Here is a 22,747-nt window from a genome sequence, read left to right as displayed (position 1 = left end):
GTTCCTCTGACTTGATCGGGGAAGAACCCGTCCACCTCTGTGGAGTGAACGCAGTGCAAGGACCAGCCTGCTCTCTGTAATGTTCAGCCATTTCTAGAGTCTCAGGTTACTTCACCAAGTAGGACCCAGTATTGTAAATATGTCTCAGTTTTCTCTGAAGACAGAGCCATGGAGAATGAAGAAAACTAGTTAGCTAGTGATGCCGTGATGCAGAGGAGTGTTGGGATGTTGGGGTGTTCCCAGCTCTGCCACTGGCTGCCCCAGCAGCTTTGGATGTATTACATTCCTGACGTGTGTGCTAGTTTTTCTAGCGGTAAAAGGGGAATAGTTGTATTTTTGTGCAGTGCTGTGAGACTGATGACTGAAAATAGCTACACAAGAGCTGGACATTCTTATTAGAGATGCAGTTGTGAACAGGAAGAGCTTTAAAGATGCCAGCAGCTAGGCCTGTAATCCTGCTCACACTAAGCTTACATGATTCTTAAGGAGAAAACCTGCTAGGAGTTTGCTGTTGCTGTGTCTCAAACGTGACACTGACTGTCTTTCAAATCCCTTACGCTCTGCCCCTTCATTTATAGGTCTGGCTAATGCAACATTTAATAGTGAGGCTGCCATTGAGTTTACCACCAATACCTCGGTGACTCGAACTCTGAGCAGCCTCCACGTGGATTTCAGGACCAGGGATGAAGATGCTGTTTTGCTTCGGGCTGTGGAAGAGGTGGATTCCCTCCAGATAGCCATTAAGAACTCCTCCCTGGTTGTTGACATCAGGAGCGGGAACAGCATCGAAGGCGTCAGGTTCGTGAGCCTGGAGGCGGTGACGGACGGGGCCTGGCACAGCGTGGCCGTGGCCATGGAGGAGCCGGCTGCGCCCGCCTCCGCGTGGCTGCTGCGCTTGGACGGCGCCGGGAACGTCACCCTGCAGGGGAGCGCCGGGAGCTTGGACTTCCTGAAGAACCAGGCGCCGGTCGTTGTGGCCGAAAACTTCACCGGGTGCCTGGGACAGGTGCAGGTAGGGGGGATCCACCTGCCCCTCGCTGCGCCCCTCTCGTACCCCCAGGCCGAGCAGTTCCGGCGCGTCGGCCGAGGCAGCGTCCGGCTGGGCTGCGCCGGGGCCGACGTCTGCGCCTCCAGCCCCTGCCTCAACGCCGGCACCTGCCAGGACTTGTTCAACTCCTTCCGCTGCGCCTGCGGCGCCGGCTGGGGGGGGCCGCTCTGCCAGGCCGACATCGACGACTGCCAGTCGGGCCCCTGCGTTCACGGGGACTGCGTCGACGCGGTGGCTGACTTCCAGTGCGAATGCTTCCGGGGCTTCATCGGGAAGACGTGCGACATCAACGTCGATGACTGCGTGCGGCACCAGTGCCTCAATGGAGCCACCTGCATCGATGGGGTTTATGGCTACTCCTGCAAGTGCCCCCCTCAGTATTCGGGACCTCACTGCGAGTAAGTGCCTCGGTTGGTTTGAGGAGGGGTCAGAGGAGACCCCAGATAAATTGGACTTTTACTCTGGGACACTTTGGGACATCTTTTCTTTGCAAGTGTCTGGTAGGTAAAGCACCGAAATTCTGCTGTTGGAAGGTGCTGTCCACGTCCAGGTCCTCACTGAAGGGTGCTCAGTCTTGGACAGGATAAGGATCCTTCCTTTTTTACGTGGGTTATCCCTGTGCTACATTCCAGAGCTGTTTAAAGTGCAAGTACTATAGCGCGTTGTCACCTCCCTCGTGCATTCCCTCAGAAATCCCATCTTCTCCAGGACTTGTCTCCTCTCTGGCCATATTCCAGTATTGATTTAAAACAAAAAGAACAAACATTAAACCCCACTGGCCTGCTTATGAAAGGGAAGGAGGCCCCCAGCCCCCGGAGGATGGAGCAGGCTGCGTTCTAAAGTTTCAGGTGCACGGAATGTCCTGGAGCGATAGAAGTGGCCCCTGTGCGAATGGGTTTCTGCAGGAGAGGGACAATCTGATTTCCACTGAGAACACAGTTTTTGATAAACGGTTGACTGTGGGTTTATAGAGATTACCTGCAGCAGGAGTCCCTAACTGAGGTTATTTTTGCTGCGAGTGGTACGCAGCCACCTTTCACAGGATGCTTGGCCTGCCTGCGAGCAGAAAGCTGCCAGTGCTCGTGAGGGTGCCCGTTGCTGCTACTGCTGCAAAACCAAGCCTTACCCAGACAAATATTTTCCTATAATATTAGATAAAAATACATATGCCCTCCTAGAGTGATTAGCAGTATTCCTTCAACCAAGGGCTTGGTTGTATTTTGTGGCACCGGTCCTAAGACTAAGGACATTGTTTCTGTGTACTGATTTAAAAAAAGGTCTGTTTGAGTATCCTGCTCCTTATCAAATGTGTATTGGGAGAAAAAAAAACTTCTTTACCTATCACTGTACTGCCTGTACTGCTTAGCAGTGCATATTTCATGTTCCCTCCATGGAGCTCCCATAAAAGTTGGTGGGAAATCAGTATGGAGTCAGGAGGAGGGCTGGGTTTTTTTTTGATAAGGTCTATATTTATAGCATTTGTATTAGTTTGGAAAAAATCCAGCATATTTCAGTCACAAAGGTATGTCTCATATCGGTAAAGGAAGTGGGAATCAACATGTTCCATCTGCTTGTGCCTGTTCAAATAGAACGCTGAGAGAAATGCTTACCTGGCTGAGCTTCAGTTATCGAATCTTCCCAGGTCAAATCTCCTGTTGTTCTTGCTTCCCTCTGGTGTCAGCAGTTACCCAGTGACTGCATCACCCCTTTGGGGCCTGGCCGTGCTGGGATCTGGTGTTCCAACACTATCCTGTCTCTAAAATTTCATTGGCACGGACAGAGGAGTGTGTGAGAAAAGTCCAGTACAACTCCTGCGTGTTCTCTGCGTGTGCCCAAAGTTACACTGTGGTATTGTGGGTGATTTCTGAGACTATTTCCTTCCCCACGTGTGTCAAACTCCCCCTGACTTCATGCCCCTTGGCAGCCCAGTCCCCCGGAGCCCTCCCCAGAGTGTCTGGCTTTACAGGCTGCCTCTTGCTTTCCCAGGTGGCCGTTCCCACCGGAGCAGTGTGGGGAGAACTTCACCTGCCTGAACGGCGGCGAGTGCGTCAGTGAGAGCTGGGGAGCCAACTGCTCCTGCAGGCCGGGTTTCACGGGAAGGAAGTAAGTGCTGCTCTTGGTACCTGCAGAGGAGCTGGGCGGGTTCAGATGCTTCACCCTCATACATCCTTTTGCCATTTGAACAACTGCTCCGAAAGTGTAAACTAGCTGTAATTTTTAGCATGATACGATCCCGCTGACAATACTGATTTTTGCAGCATGAACTGCTTCCACGTAGTTCTTGTGCCTCATGAGAATTCATTAACTGTGCTAAAGACCCACACTGGCTCCTGTCATACAGAAATGACAAAAGGAGGATTGGTACGAACGGGTAAAAAGTTCATGTTGTTGGGCCCTGGAGAAAACACCTGAAGAAGATGCAACAAGCACTTTTCAAATGAGTGAGGCTTTTGTGGGCTGTATGATCTTGCGTTATATGGCACAAGAACATGCGTGAGAAATTTCATTTAATTGTAATACACTTTTCCCTTCCAGTTGTCAAATTAATATAAACGAGTGTGAACCGAACCCTTGTCAGAATGGAGGTACGTGTCAAGACTCTGAGAACAAATACGAGTGTTTGTGCAGCTCCAGCTACACCGGAGAGCGCTGCGACATTAACGTAAGCACTGTCTGTTCTCCCAGGAGGCGGGTGGGAGCAGCAGCAGGGGGGTCAGCAGAGCCCGGGGGGTTAGTGAGTCCCCTGCGTGGGTCCGTCTCCCAGCCAGGGAGCCACCTGGCACCGCAGAAACCTGGAGTGGGAAATTATATTTTCCTTCCAGTGCTGTTGCATGTTAGTCTCCAGCATATATAAGCAGCTGCAGCAAATAGGGTTCAGTATCTGCATGGGCTGCCATGTGGTTTTCAGGGCTGCCTGCAGCTTTCCTTGGATTTTACAACTCCTTGGACAGTAAGTAAGCAAACTCCTGCCGTTGGACCTGTAGAAAGGAGGTATTAATTATATCCCCACCCAGTTTCCTGGAGAATGGGATTTCGGCTGGTGTTTTATCTCAGATGAGAGTTACAAAGCACCTTCCCCCTCCAAAGATCATCTGGGTGGATAGAAATGGATGTTTGGAGAAGGGAGGTCAGATGAAATCAGACTAAGAGCCATTCCAGTGAAACAGCAGCAGCCTTTGTCTGCTGCCGGGCCGGGGGGCTGCTGGACGGGCGCTGCGGCGGCTGATGTTCCTTCTCCACACAAACAAAGCGTCGCTCTGAGGCTGAGCTCCTTCCTCCGTGGAATTTGTTAAATCCTACACTTGCTTTTTCTCTGTAAAGCCACTGCATGGACAGGGAGCTTGTCTGGTAACCTGGGAATGTACTAACCCCCACTGCATGGAGCAGGCTGCGCGCCGAGGGGGGGTCGCTGCTGTTGCTGTTACTAAGGGTTGGGTAGTGCATGTGCTGCCCCGGGCTCCCGACATTCCCGGTCTGCATGCAGGGACTCCTTCAGGCATCTCCGTCTCCTCTGTCCCAGGGCACTTCTTGTCGATTCCTTCTATTCATTTTCATCATCCCTGTGACGTTTTGCAGAGCTTTTTCCCTCTTACAGGGCTGGGGCCGGAGGTGGGCAGGGAGGAGGACGGGGTCGCAGGAGCCGGGAGCCGGTACCACAGTCGCAGCAGGCAGGAGGGGGCACCGCGGGGAGCTCCGGTGTGTCGCTCCCGTCGGACTAATCGCATGCTCTGAACTAACCCCCAGCGCGTGGCTTGAGTTCTGCCAGGCTCAGAGAATCAACTTCAGGCACTTGAAAATGTCAGCAGGACACCCAGGTGCTCTGGGCATGTTGCTCTGTGACATTGGCATCCAAAAGCTGTAAATAAGCTTGAATTCTTTCATCTTCATCTGTAAGGTGGCAGATACTACTTTTAACAATATTTTTCATTTTTAGGCTTACTGTCATTTTAAAGCTTTCTTTAATGACAGAAATTCCACACTTTTTAAAACTCTTTGTTGCTGTGTTCCATGCCATCCTTAATTCCTCCAGAATCTAAAGAACTCACTCAGCGACGTTTCTCGGTACTCAGGCCTCACATCATCTCCATCCCCTATCCATGTACTGACCTTTTTAACGCCCTTCCCTTCTTGCTGCAAGTTGTCTTCAAGTCTGTTCCACAGCATTTTGATGTTGTGTGAACATGCAAGTTTGAGCCTTTGCAATTTAAAACTTTTGAGCTACAGTTCAGTGGATCTAGTACTCGCCCTTCACTACTGAAATGATTTAAAATCTTTTGCCCTCGGATTTCACAACGTTCCTGCAAGGTGTGTCAGATCTTGGCTTTCTATCCCAGCCTTTCCTCTGGCTTTGAGATTTGTTAACTGTTTAAGCCTGAAACTTATTACACCTCCCTGTCCCAGGATCTTCAAGGAGGTGCTGAATCACAACTCTGCATATAATCTTGTTGCACTGAGTAGTTGACTAGCTAAAAAACTCTCTACCTTGCCATCAGAGGCATCACAACTTTTGTTTTTAGTATCGTTCCCTGGCCTGGGGAAATTTTCTGGGGTTACTGAAAATTCACATTACTCTGCATTAACATTATATTTTTAATTTTTTAAATTTTTTTGCAACATTGGTTAGATCTTTCCTATTGACACCTATGTGTTTTAGTCTGATGTTGGTAAGGAGGCCCCTTAAAATGTGGATGCCGAATGTACTGGCATTTAAATCCTAAGGGACTGTCCTGCTGTGGAAAGCCGTAAGCAGAGAGGAGAACATGGAGTGTGTGATATTATTTGGACAGTTTCAGCTCATCCAGTGATGTCTGAAGTGTTGCTCAAACTCTTAATTGCTGCTGTTCTAACTCACCAACAGTTGGGCATTGTCTTCCTGGAGCCGTTCTGTAGCTCCAGGATTGGTCCCTGAAAGTGTCTGCAGTTGGTTTTGCTGTCTCCGGGTTAGTGGCCCAGCGCCGTAAATCCTCTTTTCTTCCTTGTAATTCTGTCCATGTGCCCTGCATGAATTTTTGTATGGTATTAACTGCTCCACCGGTAAATCTCTCTTTATAACTCTGCCCTGTTGAGATCAGCCTCACCAAAGCTGCCAGTTAAAGTGTCATCAATGAGTGTCACTAGTTTTGAGTTGGAAAGAAAAATGCAGAACGTGGTACTGTCCCTTGTATTAAAAGCCCATTTAAAAAAGAAAAGATAAACATCTTTTGCTGAGAGATTAAAGAATGAACATGAGCATTTGCTGTGCAGGTGCCCTCAAGCCCTGTACTTGTTCCTTGCTTGTCCTTTTCCATTCAGGTCCAGACCTTCTGCCTTTTTTTTTTTTTTTTCTCTTTTCTAAAAAACTTTTTCCCTCTAATCTGACCGTTTTGGGTTCTTCAACTTTAATTATTGTAACCACTGGAGTTTCATTGTTTCTCCATTAATTTCTTTTACAGAAAGGGACTCCAGGTGCTCTCTTCCCCTCCCCACTAATTGAAGTAGCTGTCCCTGTAGCCTGTGGCTCTTTGCTGCTGCTCAGTATTGGTCTCATATTCATGATTCTCACTGCAAGGAAGAGGCGCCAGTCTGAGGGGACCTACAGTCCGAGCCAGCAAGAAGTGGCAGGAGCTCGGCTGGAGATGGACAGTGTCCTCAAGGTGCCACCTGAAGAGCGGTTAATATAGGCACTACCATGACAAGGAGACGCGCCTGCAAGGTCTGCTTTGACCTTGATCTTTTTCCAGCACTCGCAGCAGCAGATCCACCCTATCTCAGTTTCCCTAAGGCATGGTAACGAAGACACGGACGTAGCGGTTCGGGGCAGACTCTGAGCAGCAGCTGTTCCAGCTGTGTCAGTTAACGGGGCGGTGGCAGGGCCCTGGCTCAGCGGGAGCCTTCGCCTCCCTGTCCCTGCCCGCGGACGGCCCCGGGCCCGCTCCCGGGCGGGCACCGGCGGTCACCGTGCTCTGGCTCCATCCCACCTCTCAGGCAGCAGTGGCATAAGTAAATCTGCTTTAAAAAGCAGGGTTAACTTAGGCACTAATTTCCAGATTAAGATCTATATATACTTTGAAGGAGCGTTGTACAGAAGCTATTTATGATTGGTTTGTAAATACGGTTTGGTTGTTTGTCGCCGACTGAAATGCACTCAATGGTTTTTCAGCTCAGGTGGGTGAGGTTTTCCCACAGCCCTCAACAGCAACAGCAGCTGGGAGCTCCCGCCCCGCGCCAGCCGCAGCCTCACGGGGAGGGGTCGGCAGTGCCTGAAACCCTCCTACACTCCGGCTTTACCCAGCGCTCGCCGTTAGCCCGTCCCGGGGGCACTGCCCGGGAGAGGGGCAGGCGGAGGGTCGGGGGTTCGCCTGGGGCCAGGTGCTGGACTTGGGGCTCGCGGGGGGGTGGAGGAGAGCGGGGGAGGGCTCAGCAGCTGCTTCTGTGTTCCCTGGGAGGGGACAGAGAAGGGGGGACGCTCCTGTCTGGCACTGCGCAGCTTGGAGAGAGGCGCTGGGGGCCGGGGGCGAGGGGTGTGAAATGCTGCGCGGTCCCCGCGGAAGCTCTGAGTAACACCCTGTTCTACCGCAGCAGCCGGTCTGGGCCCATCTTAGCAACTCCTCCGTGGTGGGCGCCGTCGGGGCGGCGGGGGCTGCCCTGCTCCTCGCAGTTGTTGCAGCCACGGCCATTGCCATGAAGAGGAGGAGAGCAACTCAGGGAACATACAGCCCGAGCCGTCAAGAGAAAGATGGGGCGCGAGTGGAAATGTGGAACGTGATCAAGATGCCACCGACCGAGCGGCTGATCTAAGAACCGGGGTCATCCCTTAACTCACGGAGCTGCTGCAGCGCGTGGGTCGCTGCTCTCGGGCGCGGAGCTGTAGGACAGCAAATCCTGCTCCGAACTGCTTCACAGGCTACAGGAACTGCCTGCCCGGCCTTGGCAGGAGAACTCAGCTGCTTGAATGAGCTTGGTTAGTGTAGTGCATCCCATAAATGATTTGTGTAAAAAAAGTTCTGGAGGGGTCGGGGGGGGTGAGGCCGTGTTTGTGGCGGCAGCACGGGTCCCGGGGAGGCGGCGGCAGGCAGGAGGGCCGGGCACCCCCGCGGGCTGGGCCTGAGTGTGGGGCTCCCGGCAGGTCGAGGGGCCGGAGGTGAAACCACTGCGCTCAGAACTAACGGGAATAACGCGGCGGCGTCAGAACCCACGTGCCTGTGCGAGGGTCTGGCGGGAGAGAGCTCCTAGAGCCGCTGCCCCGGGTCGGATGACGTTACCTGACAGCGAGTACCAGCGTGCTCTATTGGACACTTGCGAGACTAAACCCGAGGAACGTTTTAAGTGCCTTTCTGAGACTGAGTTGCCAGTGACATTATTAATTGAGAGGAGGATGTTTGTATGTAGAAAAACACATCACTTCCTTCGGGCAGGCTTCGCGCCGGGTGGAGGGGGGGCGCTGGCTGGTCTCCCCATCTGCTCCCGGCGGTGGAACAAGCGCCAGTGGCTGCGCAGAGCCCCCTCCCCTGGGCGCCGCGGGCTGGGGCTGGGCCCTGCACAGGAGGGGAACGGAGGTCACGAAGGCGTGACAAAGCCAGGGTGCGTGGGGTAGTGAGACACAGCATTCACTTTTCACACCCTAAAAAAGATCCTGATTTTTGTGACTTTGCTTCTCCTTTGTTACTGTTTTAGGGTGGTTTTTTTTCTTCAGCATAACGTGGCAGAGCCTGTGGAAGGAAATGCAGCAGAGCAGGACAACTAAGGTCCAAAATCATTAGCATTTCAGGATAATTACTACAACTATCAATGAGAAATATTTTAGAAAACAGTGTCTGCTTTTTAATCTCCAAAACACTATTAATAAGCAGGGTGTGAATCTGCCCACCATAGCTAATTGCCAGAAAATGCTATTCTGTTTTGCTTTTGGATTTTTTTTTGTTTTGTTTTACTGTAGCTGTAAATTTTTCTGTAATTCTAAGCAAAGGGAAGAGCATGAAACTACTGATCAGGGCTGCCTGCTTAGGAACAGGTTTTCTGCACACACGCAACTGCCGCTACAGGATGAAGAATACAAATTCTGGAAAACAGAAAAAAAAAAAAAACTTTTCCAGGAGGGGAGAGCAGGTCTGCAGGGGCAGGGCCGGGCTGGGGCAAGGAAAAGTCACCCTCGGTCCGAGTTTGCCCGAGCCGAGGGGTCAGGGCTGGGGAGGACGCGGAGCCGTTACGGTGTGCGCAGGTAGGTCGGTTTTCTTCATCCCATAATGACCCCGAACCAACCTGGAGGCAGCTTAGGATATGCTTCGGGTTTCTGAAAACTCAGCCCTGATTAACCTCCAGGTCACTGCCAGGAGAGGCAGCTCCCGGCCGTCTTTTATGTTTCCATTGTAGAAGAACGGAGGCAGCAACAGGATCTAAATGAACCAATAATACTCCAGCCTGTATTATTTTGAGAAGAAAACCAGAACTGTGTTCCAAGAACTATTACTAAGCTACTGAAATATCCTGAAAGGCAACAAGAAGCTACACCACACCCCCCCGCCCCCCCCAGCAGTAAAGACATCTAAACCCAGCACGTTGCAAGCAGCGAGTCTGTCTGCGGCTGCTGGACGCTCCTGCTCTGCCCCGGCCCAGGATTAGCAGAGCAGATGTTTTTATTTCAAGCACCCAAAGCCAGTACTAGCAAAAGTGTTAAAATACTTTGTCAGTGTCTTGAGCATTTCTGCAAAATAATTTATGAAAGGTTGTTTGTTTTTTTTTTTTTTCCAATAATGAACTTTACTTTCTTTTGATATTTAATTTTTGAATATATTTTTTCACAAAACGGTTTGCTGTAGTTAATGATCATGATCCTGATTTCTTTTATAATTGTAAATTTTGTAATTTGTAAAAAATTAGAATGTCCTTCAAAAGAAATTTACAATAAAATTTGGTTAAAAATAGACTTAGTTACCTTGGCTTGTGATTGATTGTTGGTTTTTTTTCTGAAGAGTAACTTGACATTTAGTTGGCTGATTCTGGGCTGTCACAGTCTGTACAGCTTCAAACCTTAATGTCTCTTTTACAGTTACAATTTTATGACTTTGCTGATTGCTTTTATTTGCCACGCACCACAGCTCTTAAGCAGAGACCCGACCCAAGCTGATCTGCACAGTAAAGATCCACTGCAGGAACACAGAAGGGGAGTTGCAAAACCTGCTGCATCTTCTGTTCACCCGTGCTGTGACATTTTACCATTAATCCCTTATTTTACGGGCAAAGATGCAACAATCAAGACTGTGGTTAGAGCCCAGAAATACTGGACAGCCCTTGGACCCTGGGGCAGGCGTCGGGAGGACTTTCTGGCTCAGCAGACGGGCAGGAGATGAGAGTGTGCCAATACAGGACTTGGACCTAATCCCGGCGGCTGCACCGAGGGCTGGGAAGGGGCTGGAAGAGCCAGAGACCCGCGCGAGCCGCCGGCACACGGGGCCCTGGCACCCAGAGAACCCCAAACCAGAGCCAGTTCCTCGAACACGCCGGAGTGTAACGGGCCAAGGCTCCCCCAAGGCAGCGGACACGGGGGTTGTGTCCCTGGGAAGATGCCTGCTGAACCCCTGGAAAACCAGGGGGGTTTCTGGCAGTAACCGACACAGACCTGCCCCAGGGAAGGTGCAAAGGCAGCGCTGCCACAGCCACAGGGCCTTGCTCCAGCTTCTCGCTCCCCCTAAAAGAAGGGTGAGGTTACAGAGAGCCCCTGCGCTGCCCAAGCTTCTGAGGTGATTAAACTCACCGGGCTAGGACGGGCCACAGGCTCGGGTTGGTTTGAGGCTGCTGCTCCAGGGAACCCCTCGGCCCTGCGGGTCCCAGACTGCCCCGGCCCTGGGCTCACGGAGCCTCGAGGGGCAGGGGGGGACTGCAGCACCTCTTGTCTTCACTTCTGAAATACCCAAAGCCATTAACACCCAACAGTTAGAAGCAAAATAAAAAAAAAAGCTCTTCCAAAGCTGAATGTTGTAAGCAGCAGCAACTAACAGGCTTCCTGTTCACTCCTAACCAACTGAATCTGCTGATGGTGGAAAAATCACTTTGATCGTGAAGCCTGTATGGTAAGTGTACCAGGAGCTGCACACATAAAAACAAAAATTACAGGTGAGGAGACAAGAATAAATGCTGCAGTGGAAATGGCCAGAGTTAGGGAGCACTCAGCTGGCGTTCGCTTACACGCGCCTTTGAAGAGCGAGCGAAACATTCCGACTCCACAGAAGAGACGTTCCTGCACACGCTTCAGTCTGCAGGGTGTCACTGAATCGGGGCTTCCGAGGGCTGGTTAAAGGGACGTTACTGTCCCTTGAAATATCGCAGTCGTTTGTCCCTGACAGACTCCAACCACCTCCCAACCAGAAAGGAAACGGGGCAGATGTCAATCTCCTGCTTGATTTTTTTCCACATACATAAAAAAGGGGAGGGGGGGGGTATCGAAGCAGCTCAGACCATTCACTGCGTGTTAAAAAAAAAATCCCTACTCTGTGCAGAGACCTCCCAAGCCTTGTCATTAACACGTGGATGTAAGGGAGGGAGAGAAGGGTCTTCAGCCACACAATCCTGTGCCTCCACAGCTTCCACTTCAGTGTCTATAAACTATTTGTAACCTAATGAGTGAACAAGATATAAAAATGGTTTTACCACCTGTACAGCGTCAGAAACGTAAAAGAGATTTTTTGGGTTTTTTTCTTTTAAATAAAAGTTACTTCTAATGGCAGAAAGCATCTGTAAATAAGCAGAGCGGTACCGAACAAGCAAACGAGTACAGCGAGTACAGGAAAATGTACAAAGCGGAATATAAATGAATAATATCAGGAACACTTCTTGTACCAGATTAGTATAAACATCAAAACGCTTCTACATCAGCAAAAGAAACGTCTGACATCCAAGCTCGCGCTCCCAGACAAGCACACTTTGTTTACATGTGGCACTATTAGGAATAAATCATCTTACGAATTCCTGAGTTTAAACAAGACAAAAAACTAAGTACTGCCCTAGGGAGAGTTTGATTCCTTTATTACAAGAAGCACGTAAAACAGTCTCCTGCTTGCAAATTCTATTCGAGAAGTGAGGAAGGTCCCAACTCCAGGAGCACTGCCTGGATCTCAGAGGTGTGAGATCTTAAAGTGAAGGGTGATCAATGCCATTTCTGTTAAGTGTTAACACTTTTCAGTGCCTCAAAAAAAAAAAAAAAAAAAAAAAAAAATCCAAGAGTGCTTGTTTGTCTAAAAATCAACTGCAGGAAACATTGCATAATATGGGCAGAATAAAATAATCAGAGATGGAAAAAGAGTTGCAGTCAAACAGAATTACCTGAGCATTTTTCTATTCAGTTAAGCACATGTAATAGGCCTACGCAGTATATAATCAGTGTGCGACATTAAAAAATTTTTAAAAAGAGTATGTGAAATTCAAATGGCATGTCACATGCAGAACTTTCTGCTGCCTGTACACATCCACCATAATCGAGAAAGTTTTATCATCTAGCTCACAGCAAAGGAGACCTGAAATTCCAGACTGAATTTATGATGTTCACATTCTGAACTATATAAAATAAAGTGGAACTATTATCTTAGACTTTAAATATTTTACTATGCAATACTAAAACCATCTGTCTTCCAACACAAAAAAAAGAAAATACAAATCCAACTGAATGGCTTGTCAGAGTAACAGTACTTCACAGAAATAGAATATTAACGTAATACTATGGTCTTTCCCAAACTGTTGGCATTTCAGATATTGAGTATTTTTCTTTTGTATTGCACAGACTCAAACGCATAGACAGCCATTTCCATACACTAGAGTAAGAAAACTTCCAAGATTATATGAATAAAATAGATACATTGGAAATCAGATAAAGCTTTACAAGAATCTCCGCACATGTCCAAAATGATTTCCTTTATCAAAGGCTTAATGGTGACGTGATTACCTCTTCTAGAGTAACGTTTTACATCAGATTGTGCCCGAATACAAAACAAAAAAGCACCGCTTATGTGAAACAGAAATGATCACTGCGAAGACAGCAGGAGTTATACGGGATGCTAAGATAAAGATGAAATTTCTTGAGCTCCTATTGCCACAGACAAGTGTCTCAGACAATCCCGATGGACGTACCCTTGACCCTCTTCTCGCCTGTGGGCACGTCAGGACCCCACAGTCCGTGTCGGTGCAGGCCGGGTCCTGCTGCGCCCGCAGCGGCTCCTGCCCCCCGCAGGACGGGCGGCAGTTCCCGGGGCTGAGGAAACCCCGGCTGGTGCCCGGGGGCGCTGGGGCAGCCCCGCGGGACCGGCAGCCCTGGGCAGCTCTCGCTGGGCTCGGGGGCACCGGCAGCCTTCAGCCACGGGCAGAGCCCTCCCGTCCGGGCACGGGGCTGCTGCTCCAACGCCTCACCTGGGAACTTTTGTACCCAAATCTTTTCTCTTTTTTTGTCTAATAATCAAGTTAGATATTGTTACATCCCATTTGTGTACTGCCATTTATAATATTTATACATAATATTAACATACACATATATAAGAACTAGGATACTCTTTATGGCCTCCATTTTCTGATGTATTTAACAAAAAAACCAGACAATAAACAAAAACCCCAAACGGAAAAACAATTGCTGGTGTTTCCAGTTTCCCAACAGAGATGCAGGACCAAACCCTGAGCAACTGCTCTGTGCTGTGGTTTTGTTGCAACAAGGACTTACACTTCTGCACCGGCGAGGTCTCTGCCACCTCTCCGTGTCAGTGTACTGGGGAGGGACGTGGGAAATCTGCAACAAAAGCTCATCCAGCAGCATAACCCCAATGCCTGTGCCCATGTCGGGGCAGGACAAACTCAGAGCCTAAGGGGTTACACTTCAGTGCAGCCCACACGTCGGGGTCTGTTCGCTGCACTTCACATGTGAGAGCAAAACATTACAGCTACGGGTGTATCACAAGGAAAAGCAAAACCACTAGTACAGCGTGCCATGCTCCCGCTGCACCAAGGGCTGCAAATGCCAGGGAAGGAGTAACTTTGCATCAGTAGTACTGTCTGAGAAGCTGTGTGTGTGGGAACCCCCCCCCAACCCCAACCCACCTCGTGCTTTGGTCAGTGCAGGAGTCCTGGGGGCTTCCAGCAGTGGAGCGTGAGGAAGCAGTCGCAGGGACAATGGGGGGACTCTGAACTCGGGGCAAAAAGCACTCGTGTGTGTGAATTGCAGCACGGTGATGGTCCTGCAGCTATCCTGGCTCAGCCTTCCATAAAAGAAATGCTTGGTTTTATGCTGGCTCAAAGAAACAAAACAACCCTCTGTCCATTCCAAAGGGGCATCAAAAGGCCATTGGGAGCGTTACTCAAAGGTTTCCCATCGCTTTCTGAGCTGTTCAACCTTACCCGCTGTGGATGACACGTCTTGCTTTGTTTTTTTTAACAAATCTTCAAATGGATCTTTTGTCTCCTCAGATTTTGAGGACAGTAACACTGACTCTAAGCCCTTAGCTGGCCTGGAAGGGATCAAAGGGGGTTCATGGGACAGGAGAGCTAGTGCCTGTTTGGGATCTACCTTTGCGCTGGCCTGGCCCACCCGTAACGTTCTGGTTCTCGTGCCGAAGCCTCCTGGCTGCAGGGGGCTCGTGGGGGAAGGGCTGTGGCTCTGCAGCAGTAAGGAGCCGCCCGGCGGCACAGTCGGAGCCTGGCTGAACAAGTTTGGCATGGAGAGGGTCGAAATGTTTGGCTGAGGTCGCTGTGGTGGGTAGAAGCTAGAATTAGGTGTTATGAAGCTAGAGCTGTAAGCGTGACCTAAAGAGGGGGTGAAAGAGCCCCTCGGGGCTCTGACTAGAGACACGGAAAGGGCTCCTGGCACTGTCTGTGTGAATGGGTTAGGAGATGGCTGTAGAAAAGGTGATGGTGCAGGGGAAGGATAACCAAGTGCCTGGACAAATGGTGCAGCCGGGGGAGGAGGCACAAAGTCACTTGCCACCGAGACAAAGCCAGCTGCTGAAGGTGGGGTGGCTGAGCTCTGCAGGCTGCAGGGACCTTGCTGCGGGCCGCTGCTTTGCCAGCTGGCTGTTTTTAGTGGATCCAGGAGATTAAGAAGGTAGTCGCTTTCATTACCTGTGTTCTCCGTCTTCACCTTGACAGGCTGGAGCATCTCAGCAGTGCTGGAGGCACTGGACAAAAGCTGAGACGGGCGAGAGGAGTAATTTACAGACTGCTGGATTTCAGGGTCTAAGGACACACTGCCAACCCCAAAGGGCTCTGGGATAAGATCTGAAACCAAATGGCTCCGTCCTGTAGCCTGGGTGGTGAGAATTTCTGTTGGCCCAGCTGGAGTCTGATGCTTGGAAGCCCTGGGAGCTGGTGGCGGTGGCACTATCCCCAGCTCTGGAGTCTTCCTCCCCTGTGGCCTGGGAATGGTGATGTTCCCTTGGACAGCAGGGTTCGAGTCCTCCTTTTCTGCAGGAGCCAGACCACTGTCTCTGCTCCGGGGTCTCCGTGTGATCAGCGGCGTGTTCCCGAGAGCAGCCAGGGGCCTCTCCGGCGAGCTCTGCGAGTACTTGGTAGGAATAGCCATGTCGTCGTGACCCATGCTCCACAGCTTGTTGTAAGGGTGAGACAGCTTCATGGTTGGCACGATCCTGTTCCTCTCAGACACACCAAGATCCATTCTCTGCAAGAAAACATTTGAAAACAAATGTTAATTTTTTACTGATCTCCTCACAACATAGAGCCTGAAGCGAAGGGAGGCTGCTGAGCTGCGAGTGGAGGAGGATCTGCCCCAGACTGTGAACGCTGGAGAGGGGCAGAAGCACACAGCCTAGAAGGACAGGCAGGAAATCAGAAGCAGGACTCTGCAGTTTTAATTCCAGCTCTGCCTCTAATGAGTTATTCAGCTGTGACATATTGTGGCATCTGTCGTTAGCCAAGTAAGGAGCACGTATCTATATCTAAGGTACAGAAATTGAGAAGCCTTAATTGCCGTATGAAAAAAGCTGTCAAATGAAGTATCTGGATATAACACTAAATTAAATATTATTATTAGGTAGAAATTACTTTCTTTTCTTTCATGTCACATGAAAATTTCAGTCTGCTTTAGTTTGGCACTTTCTAAGCTGCACATATTCAGTGAAGGTCTTCAGAAAGAATCTCTCTTCTACAATCTAGATAGTTCAAATGATGCCTCAAGCAAAATGGCCAGATTAGAAGATGATAATTTAAAAACCACGCAATTTGGAGGGGACCTGAGAATTTCCAGGCGTCCCCTCTCACTGCTGAGCATCAGCTTCAAAGATAACTGTGCGTGACAGCCAATGGACAAAACAGATTCTGAGGAACAGGGCAAATATTTCTTCCTCTAGAAGTAAAGGCTGTAGTTCTAGTGGAAAATGTTCCTGTCTTACAACTGACTCCCACTCCAGTAATTTCATAATTCAGAAATGAATTTTGAAACACGTGAACAAATTCCTGGAGAACGGCTGTATCTGCCCAGTGATGTGCAGATGTTCCTCAGCCAGGGATGGAAGCCAGCCCCAGTTCTGAGCGAGCCCCCCAGCGTACACAGGCCCCTGTCCAAACCTGGTAGTCAAACGTGCAGCGCTGAGCGCTCTCTTCCTTGGGAGTCCGCAGGTCTTCCAGGCTCTTGGCTTGGCTGAGAGGCTGAGGCTGTGTTTCTACTTCTAAGTTGGGGAAAATATCTTCAAGGAGGTTGATTTCTGTGGCCTTGCTGGAGAGCAGGGGGCTCGGAGGCAGAGGCTCTTTTGATTTTTCTGGACTGATTGCCTCTTCCCCATCAGCACTATCAGATTCCTTCAGGGCCCGGTATGGCTGAGGCCTAGAAGAGAAACAAAAATCACATTGCAATTGACTAATTATTTTTTTTAAACACGTATTTAGGAAGGAGCTGAATGGCTTTACAAAAAGCTTTTGGGTGGCAAAACACATCTTAGAGTGACTTGTGAGCAGCAGGTGTGTGAGCAAAGTGACCGAGGGCAGAAGGACATACAAAGACGACTCTGCACTCGAGGGCTGATTTCAGGAAGGAAAAAGATGTACGAGGGGAGTGCTGGGAGGAAAGCGGTGCTCATGCAGCTGCAGACAGGCTGATGAGGGAACTCTCGCTGGCTCTCGGCGTGGACAGCCCGGCCCTGCCCCTCCGGCAGAGCTCTGCGGTGCTCGGCCCTTCCCCGACAGGTCAGAGCAAGCAGGCTGCAGGGCCCTGGGTCGTGCAGGCACTTACGTTCTCTTGCTTCAAGCTAACTCAGCACAGAAGATAATTCAGTGTTTTCCTGCAATAATTGGGAATGCTGTGCAGAGTTCCAATGATTACATTGGTGTCATCTTATCAAGAAACAACACAATCCATTATGGAGACACCTATTTTACATTTACAGCCAAGGCCGAGTTAGCAGGATGCTTTTCTTGCACATACCTCAGCAAAAAAAATGAACACCAGCAGATTTGCATATTGGTTCTGTGTACAGAGAACAGCAGCATAATGCGCATCCAATTAATAACAAGAAGTGCCATACGTGTCTGTGGTGATTGGCGTTTGACTGGCAGCCAGTTTTACTGTGGCATTTAAACAAGGTTTCAATTAAAAGAAAATATTTGTGAGACCTGCAAAAACAGATACTGTGGAAGAAGCCTCCTCCTCTTTCCGTATTTTATTATAATACATCTATATCATGCAAATTTATAAACAGCCCATCTAACTTCATTCATCACCACACGAATAGCAGCATTCAGCTAGCAGCACCAGTGTAATAACACAAGTACAAGCAGACAGCTGACGGTTCATGTCCTTAGGAAGAGGGTGATCTGGCAAATCCTGGTCATATCTTTAGTCTCTCACATTCTCTGTGCTCACCTAAGCACTAGATCATACTGCAAAAAACCCACGGGGAATAGTCTGCAAACCAACCATTTTAGCAGCCTGGTTTCCTTCACCCCAAACACAAGAGGGTGGGAAGATTTTTCCTGGCCCTTTGCTACCGAACCTGTACGTCCATCTCGCCGGGCCTGCAGCCACGTCCCTTCCCCACCAGTCTCTGAACTTCCTTCTGTAACACTCAGCCAGCTTTAGCAAGTGGAGGCCCCACGATCCACCTGCAGCCGCCCCCCCCGGCCGGCGGCTCCAGCTGCTCAGACTGGCTGGGCATCACCCCCCAGCACCCAGAGCCCCCCAGATCTGGCATCATGTGGATTTCTGAAGCAGCAGCTCACAGCAGCCTGACACCTCTTCCTACAGGCTCTGGTCAAGCCAGTAACTGCATTTGTTAAAAGAACAAGTGTCATTCTGTGCAATTTATCTTCCTTTCTCCCCCCAGAAATCCTCAAGCAGGTGAGGCTGGGAAAGAAGAAATCCTCTGGATGACACTGAGTGAGGCCTTAGCTCAAGCCTGCCGTGCGGGGCTGGTTTATGCTCAGATAAGCAGTGAGAGGCACCCAGTGTGCCCCCTCCATGGGACAGGGCTACTCCCCTCTCAAACAGGAACACTCAGGCTGCTGAGGGTGAACAGAAGCCAAGAGGCAACACCCGCTCCCCTGACACGGAAACCTTGGGCTGTGGCAGGATCCTGCAGCTGGTGCTTAAACCTGCAGTTCTCCCAGGCTGGTCGCTGCAGTGTGGCCCAGCTGCTCAGCACCGTGTTCCGAAACTAGGCAGGACTAACTTAGAGAGGTTTGGGAATTTACAACAATTTACAGATTAAAAATTTGGATACAAATAACAGAGTGAATAAACCCAACAAACTGTTTCCTGTTTCTTGTATAGTTTTAGCACAGACTGTACTCAAAGCCCTCGGAGGACACCTGCGTGGTGATTCCCCATCGTCACTGAGGATCTGGTACCTGGCAGAACAGAGAGGTTGGGATCAAGCAAGTGAAACCAGAAAAAGCCAATAACTGCACTGAAATAAGGCTCACAGGACAGTCCAAAAAGCACAGCTAGCACTGCACAGGGAAGAACGGCAGAAGGGTCGGACAGGAACACACGCAGCACATTGGAACAAAGGGCAGCTGGAGGGGTGACATCCCACAGAGCTCGAGTCGATGTGAACCATGAGCTGGGCATTGCTGCATCGTGTCATGCAGGAGCAGGCTCTGGCATGCTGCTAATACCAAAACAAGCAGGAGAAACGCTGCACATTCACCAAGCGCCGTGCAGAGACTGCAGGAGCATCTCCAAAATGCCAAGGATAGGAGCAGGCACCCTGACCAATGCAGAACCCGTCGTTTGAAGACTGAATTAACACAATGCGAGAATAAAGGATAGACCATTCAAAAGGAGCAGAGAAGAAAAAGTTTTCAGAGAAGCCAGAGACAGGATCCTCTTCCTGCTGAAATTCATCATCAGAAGAGTCCTCAGAGAGGAAGACTGTATAGTGTCGCATGGGCTTTACAAGGCTGAGGGAAACAGGAAGAGAAAAGGAAGTTACCAAGTTGTCACATTCAGAGGTCCAGAGGAGAGAGAAACCAAGTGATTCGCAGGCTCTAAATCATTTCTGAACGTGCCTGACTGCCACTGCACACAGCTCAGCAGGTAAATGTTCAGCTCCACTTGCCAGGCAAAGAATACAACTCTTCTAAAAACGTCCAGGGTGCCGCCAGGAAGGGTACTAAAACCTGCCATCACACCCACGCTGCCACACCAGCCAACACAGAAACCCACCTTTTCCCTACTACATTTTCTAGAGAGTTGGGCATCTTTTTATTCTTTAGAAATACATTTTTGCTCCTCAGATTCTCTGATCTCTGACTACAAGCAAACAAATATTAGATCTACCTCCCTGCTTTATGGAGACTGACTTTAGTCTGATATACGAGAGGAGCTGACTTGAGGGTAACGATTCCTACTTGTAGCTATTTTTGAGATCTAAAATTGCTTCACAGTAGAATAAAACCACAACTGTCCAAGGACTTACATGAAATGCAGTTTGTCAAGTAAGGTGTATGTGTTTCTTTCCTCAGTGGTTAACTGCTTTCAAAGGCTGGCAGAAAAGGGACTCTAGCTAATTTCTCCTGCATCACAGGATGGTAACTATCAATCTACGAATTCGTTAGCAGCTGGAACAAAAACCTTTTCAGATTCTTAAAATCAGAAGTGCCTCCGGAAACACACTTTAGCTGTAATTAGAAAAACCCTAAACCGAACACACCAACCCCCCAATCACCACCATGCACATTTCACCAGATTTTGACAAGAATGTATTGGTCACCTTTACTTTATACAAAGAGGTCAGATCTCCAGGATTTGCTCTTGTACCTAAAGACAACAATGGCTAAATTTTGGAATGTAAAACGACCTGTGCATGCCTGTATAGGTCTGGGTAAACACTGACTGGTTGGGGGAGAAAAATATTCAAAGCTGGCTGAATTTATGATTTTTTTTCCCTGTTATTTATTCTAGCTATCAGTTGCTTCAATTCATTTTAACCAAAACCCCAGTCAATTACTCTTTTCTGCATGAAGTAGAAGCTTCTAAGATTCAGTGTTTCCACTGGAGCAAATGCAGAAGTGCCTATAACTGCTTTAAATGATTAAACACACTATCAGCTTTAGCAGAAGAGGAAAGAGTACAGGAGCAGGGTACTTAAGCAGAAATACACTGGAACAAAGAGGTTGATGAGTATGAAGAAATTAATACAAAATACTGTCTCATTTGTAATGCTAAAATATCCTGATCTTTAGGAAAGTATGAAGCAAAGGCCACTTGTTCATTCCTCTCTGAAACACTGAAGCTCTGGATGGCAAAACAGCTTATAGAAAATATATTCTCACGAATTAAATATTAAGTCAAATGCTTCACAATTAAGTGAAAGCAGTAAAAGCACATCAAGATTTACCAGTACTAACCAGAAGCCTCTACACCATAGCCCAGTGCTTTTCAATCTGCTACAACTTGAGGACAACGTTCTGTAGAACCTCCAAAACTGTACGTGCTTATAGTAAAACATACACTGAATTTTTCATAGTTATTTATGGTTTCTTATTTATTTTCCCCATTTCAGTTGCGTTCTGGCATATCTAAGTGTGCATGAGTGGAAATGAAAAAACCCCAAGAAAAACTCTTTTCAAGGGCATTTATAAACCACCTTTGTGTGTCTTATGGGCCAAACAACAGGCGGATGAACCCTGATGGATGTTGCTGGAGAGCATCACTTACAGAGCTCTTTTATCTTCCCCACATCACTACAACAATGGGAAAGAAATCACTAGGATCATAAAAGCAAACATTGTTTCTAGCCATCCAAACGAGCTCTCTTCCCAAACATCTTCATTTTACCGATCGCGTATGACTGATAATATCCTGGTTATCGTAGCAAATCAAAACATGCATCGTGACTGACACAGAGCAATACACAACTGGGACGGGGAGCCTGGCTTTGCTACTACTGTGGTCCAGAACAGAATTGATTATTTCAGTGTCAGGAGTATCAGGCTCATCATGTGGAACAAAGCACAGGACCTGGTCCCGCAGACATCGCAGAGCCATGCAAATGTATCACGCCACGATGCACGTTATAGATGAGGATATGCTGAAATCAGAGCAGGACCAGAAGAATGGACAGAAAGAGAAAGAATTGGATTTGTTGCCATTGTGGTACAGACGCACTAACAAACTACCTCTAGTGGCACTTGAATTCATAATCAGCCTTCACTCTTTTAGTTCTTTTGTCTCAATCACAAAATAACTATATAATAAAGTTACGAAAATCAGTCTAAAAGATTAGGTCAGAAAAGGAGAAGTTGGACACTGCAACCGACAGCTCAAGAGGGCCCGAGCTGCCACTGTGAATAAATGTTTATTCGCAATCAGGTCAGAGCTAATTAATAAAAAGTCTAAAATAGTGGTGGCAGTGGGTGCAGCTGATAGTGTTAAATCATAGTCTGTGGTACTCCAATTAAAGCTGTTGCATAGCTGTTCTTTTCCTCTCTTCTGCTATAATAGGCACCCAGGGAAAGTGAGGTGGTGCCACTGCATTAGGAAAAATTTGCTATAAGAAAGGGACTACTATGAAAAATCAATTTATAATAAAAGGCTCCACCTAAAATAAATCAGAAATCAAAGATACTTCAAAAGTATTCCTTTTTTGAACTTACATACACATGTCTTTTTGTCTTAGGAGAGTAAATTATCATTTCATATGATTGCAGAAAATCTACAATTATTTCCAGAAATCAAGAGCAATGTTGAATTTCCACATCTCTTGCTGATACCCTGACTATCTGGTAACTGCACAGAACAAACGCACGGGCGCAGCTGCCCCTAAAGCACTGCCTCCGACACCTTTTGTTTGCCTCCAGATTATGCTAAATCCAAATGCTTTGTGTCTGTGTGCACGTATGAAATAAACTGGGAACGAACTATGAAGAAATAAGGTAGGATCTTGTTGGCTGGATCACCAGCTGCACTTCAGTGCAAGTGAGATTAACTATACGGCAAGTTAATATGCACCGGGCTTGCTGCTGTTGCAAGACTCCTTAAATGAAAGGGGGATCTCATAATTAGAAAAAAGCAAGCACTTAAGTTTCACTGTTGGCATGCTCCGTATGAGAATTTGGTCCAAGATAAGGGATGAACAATCTGAAATTGTCCAAGTTTAAATTTTTTATTAGCTTGAGGCAGTAGAATCCAAAAAAAAAGTGCGTATTCCCTCATTAACCCAATTCGGTAACTCTCCTGCAGTCTGCCACCCACCACTTGCTCGGATTTCATACACAAAGAGCTGTCTCTGAAAGGCAGGT

At 48.5% G+C, this 22,747-nt stretch overlaps 2 protein-coding genes across 13 annotated transcripts in view; one reads left to right on the top strand and one right to left on the bottom strand.

The window, feature by feature from the left end:
- The window catches only part of CRB2 (crumbs cell polarity complex component 2), a 39,671-nt gene extending 31,590 nt beyond the window's left edge, over positions 1 to 8,081 (top strand). For 3 of the 5 annotated variants that reach the window (XM_074923419.1, XM_074923418.1, XM_074923422.1), the window contains exons 10-13: positions 579 to 1,446; positions 3,035 to 3,151; positions 3,584 to 3,710; positions 6,481 to 7,373. In XM_074923419.1, coding sequence (XP_074779520.1) covers positions 579 to 1,446; positions 3,035 to 3,151; positions 3,584 to 3,710; positions 6,481 to 6,708 — 1,340 coding nt within the window. In that variant the 3' untranslated portion in view covers positions 6,709 to 7,373. Of the gene's footprint in view, positions 1 to 578; positions 1,447 to 3,034; positions 3,152 to 3,583; positions 3,711 to 6,480; positions 7,374 to 7,606 lie in introns of those variants that run through there. The other 2 variants (XM_074923421.1, XM_074923420.1) reach the window with 2 other exon arrangements.
- Positions 8,082 to 11,640: 3,559 nt separating this feature from the next.
- The window catches only part of DENND1A (DENN domain containing 1A), a 214,570-nt gene continuing 203,463 nt past the window's right edge, over positions 11,641 to 22,747 (bottom strand). For 3 of the 8 annotated variants that reach the window (XM_074923594.1, XM_074923595.1, XM_074923596.1), the window contains 2 exons: positions 16,577 to 16,832; positions 11,643 to 15,671 (listed from right to left, as the gene is read on the bottom strand). In XM_074923594.1, coding sequence (XP_074779695.1) covers positions 14,352 to 15,671; positions 16,577 to 16,832 — 1,576 coding nt within the window. In that variant the 3' untranslated portion in view covers positions 11,643 to 14,351. Of the gene's footprint in view, positions 15,672 to 16,576; positions 16,833 to 19,276; positions 19,406 to 22,747 lie in introns of all 8 variants that reach the window. The other 5 variants (XM_074923588.1, XM_074923590.1, XM_074923593.1 and 2 more) reach the window with 3 other exon arrangements.

The sequence above is a fragment of the Athene noctua genome, chromosome 20, assembly GCF_965140245.1.
Source record: "Athene noctua chromosome 20, bAthNoc1.hap1.1, whole genome shotgun sequence".
Lineage (NCBI taxonomy): Eukaryota > Metazoa > Chordata > Aves > Strigiformes > Strigidae > Athene > Athene noctua.
The sequence above is the reverse complement of the archived record's forward strand: the minus strand, read 5'-3'. Positions and strand labels throughout refer to the sequence as shown.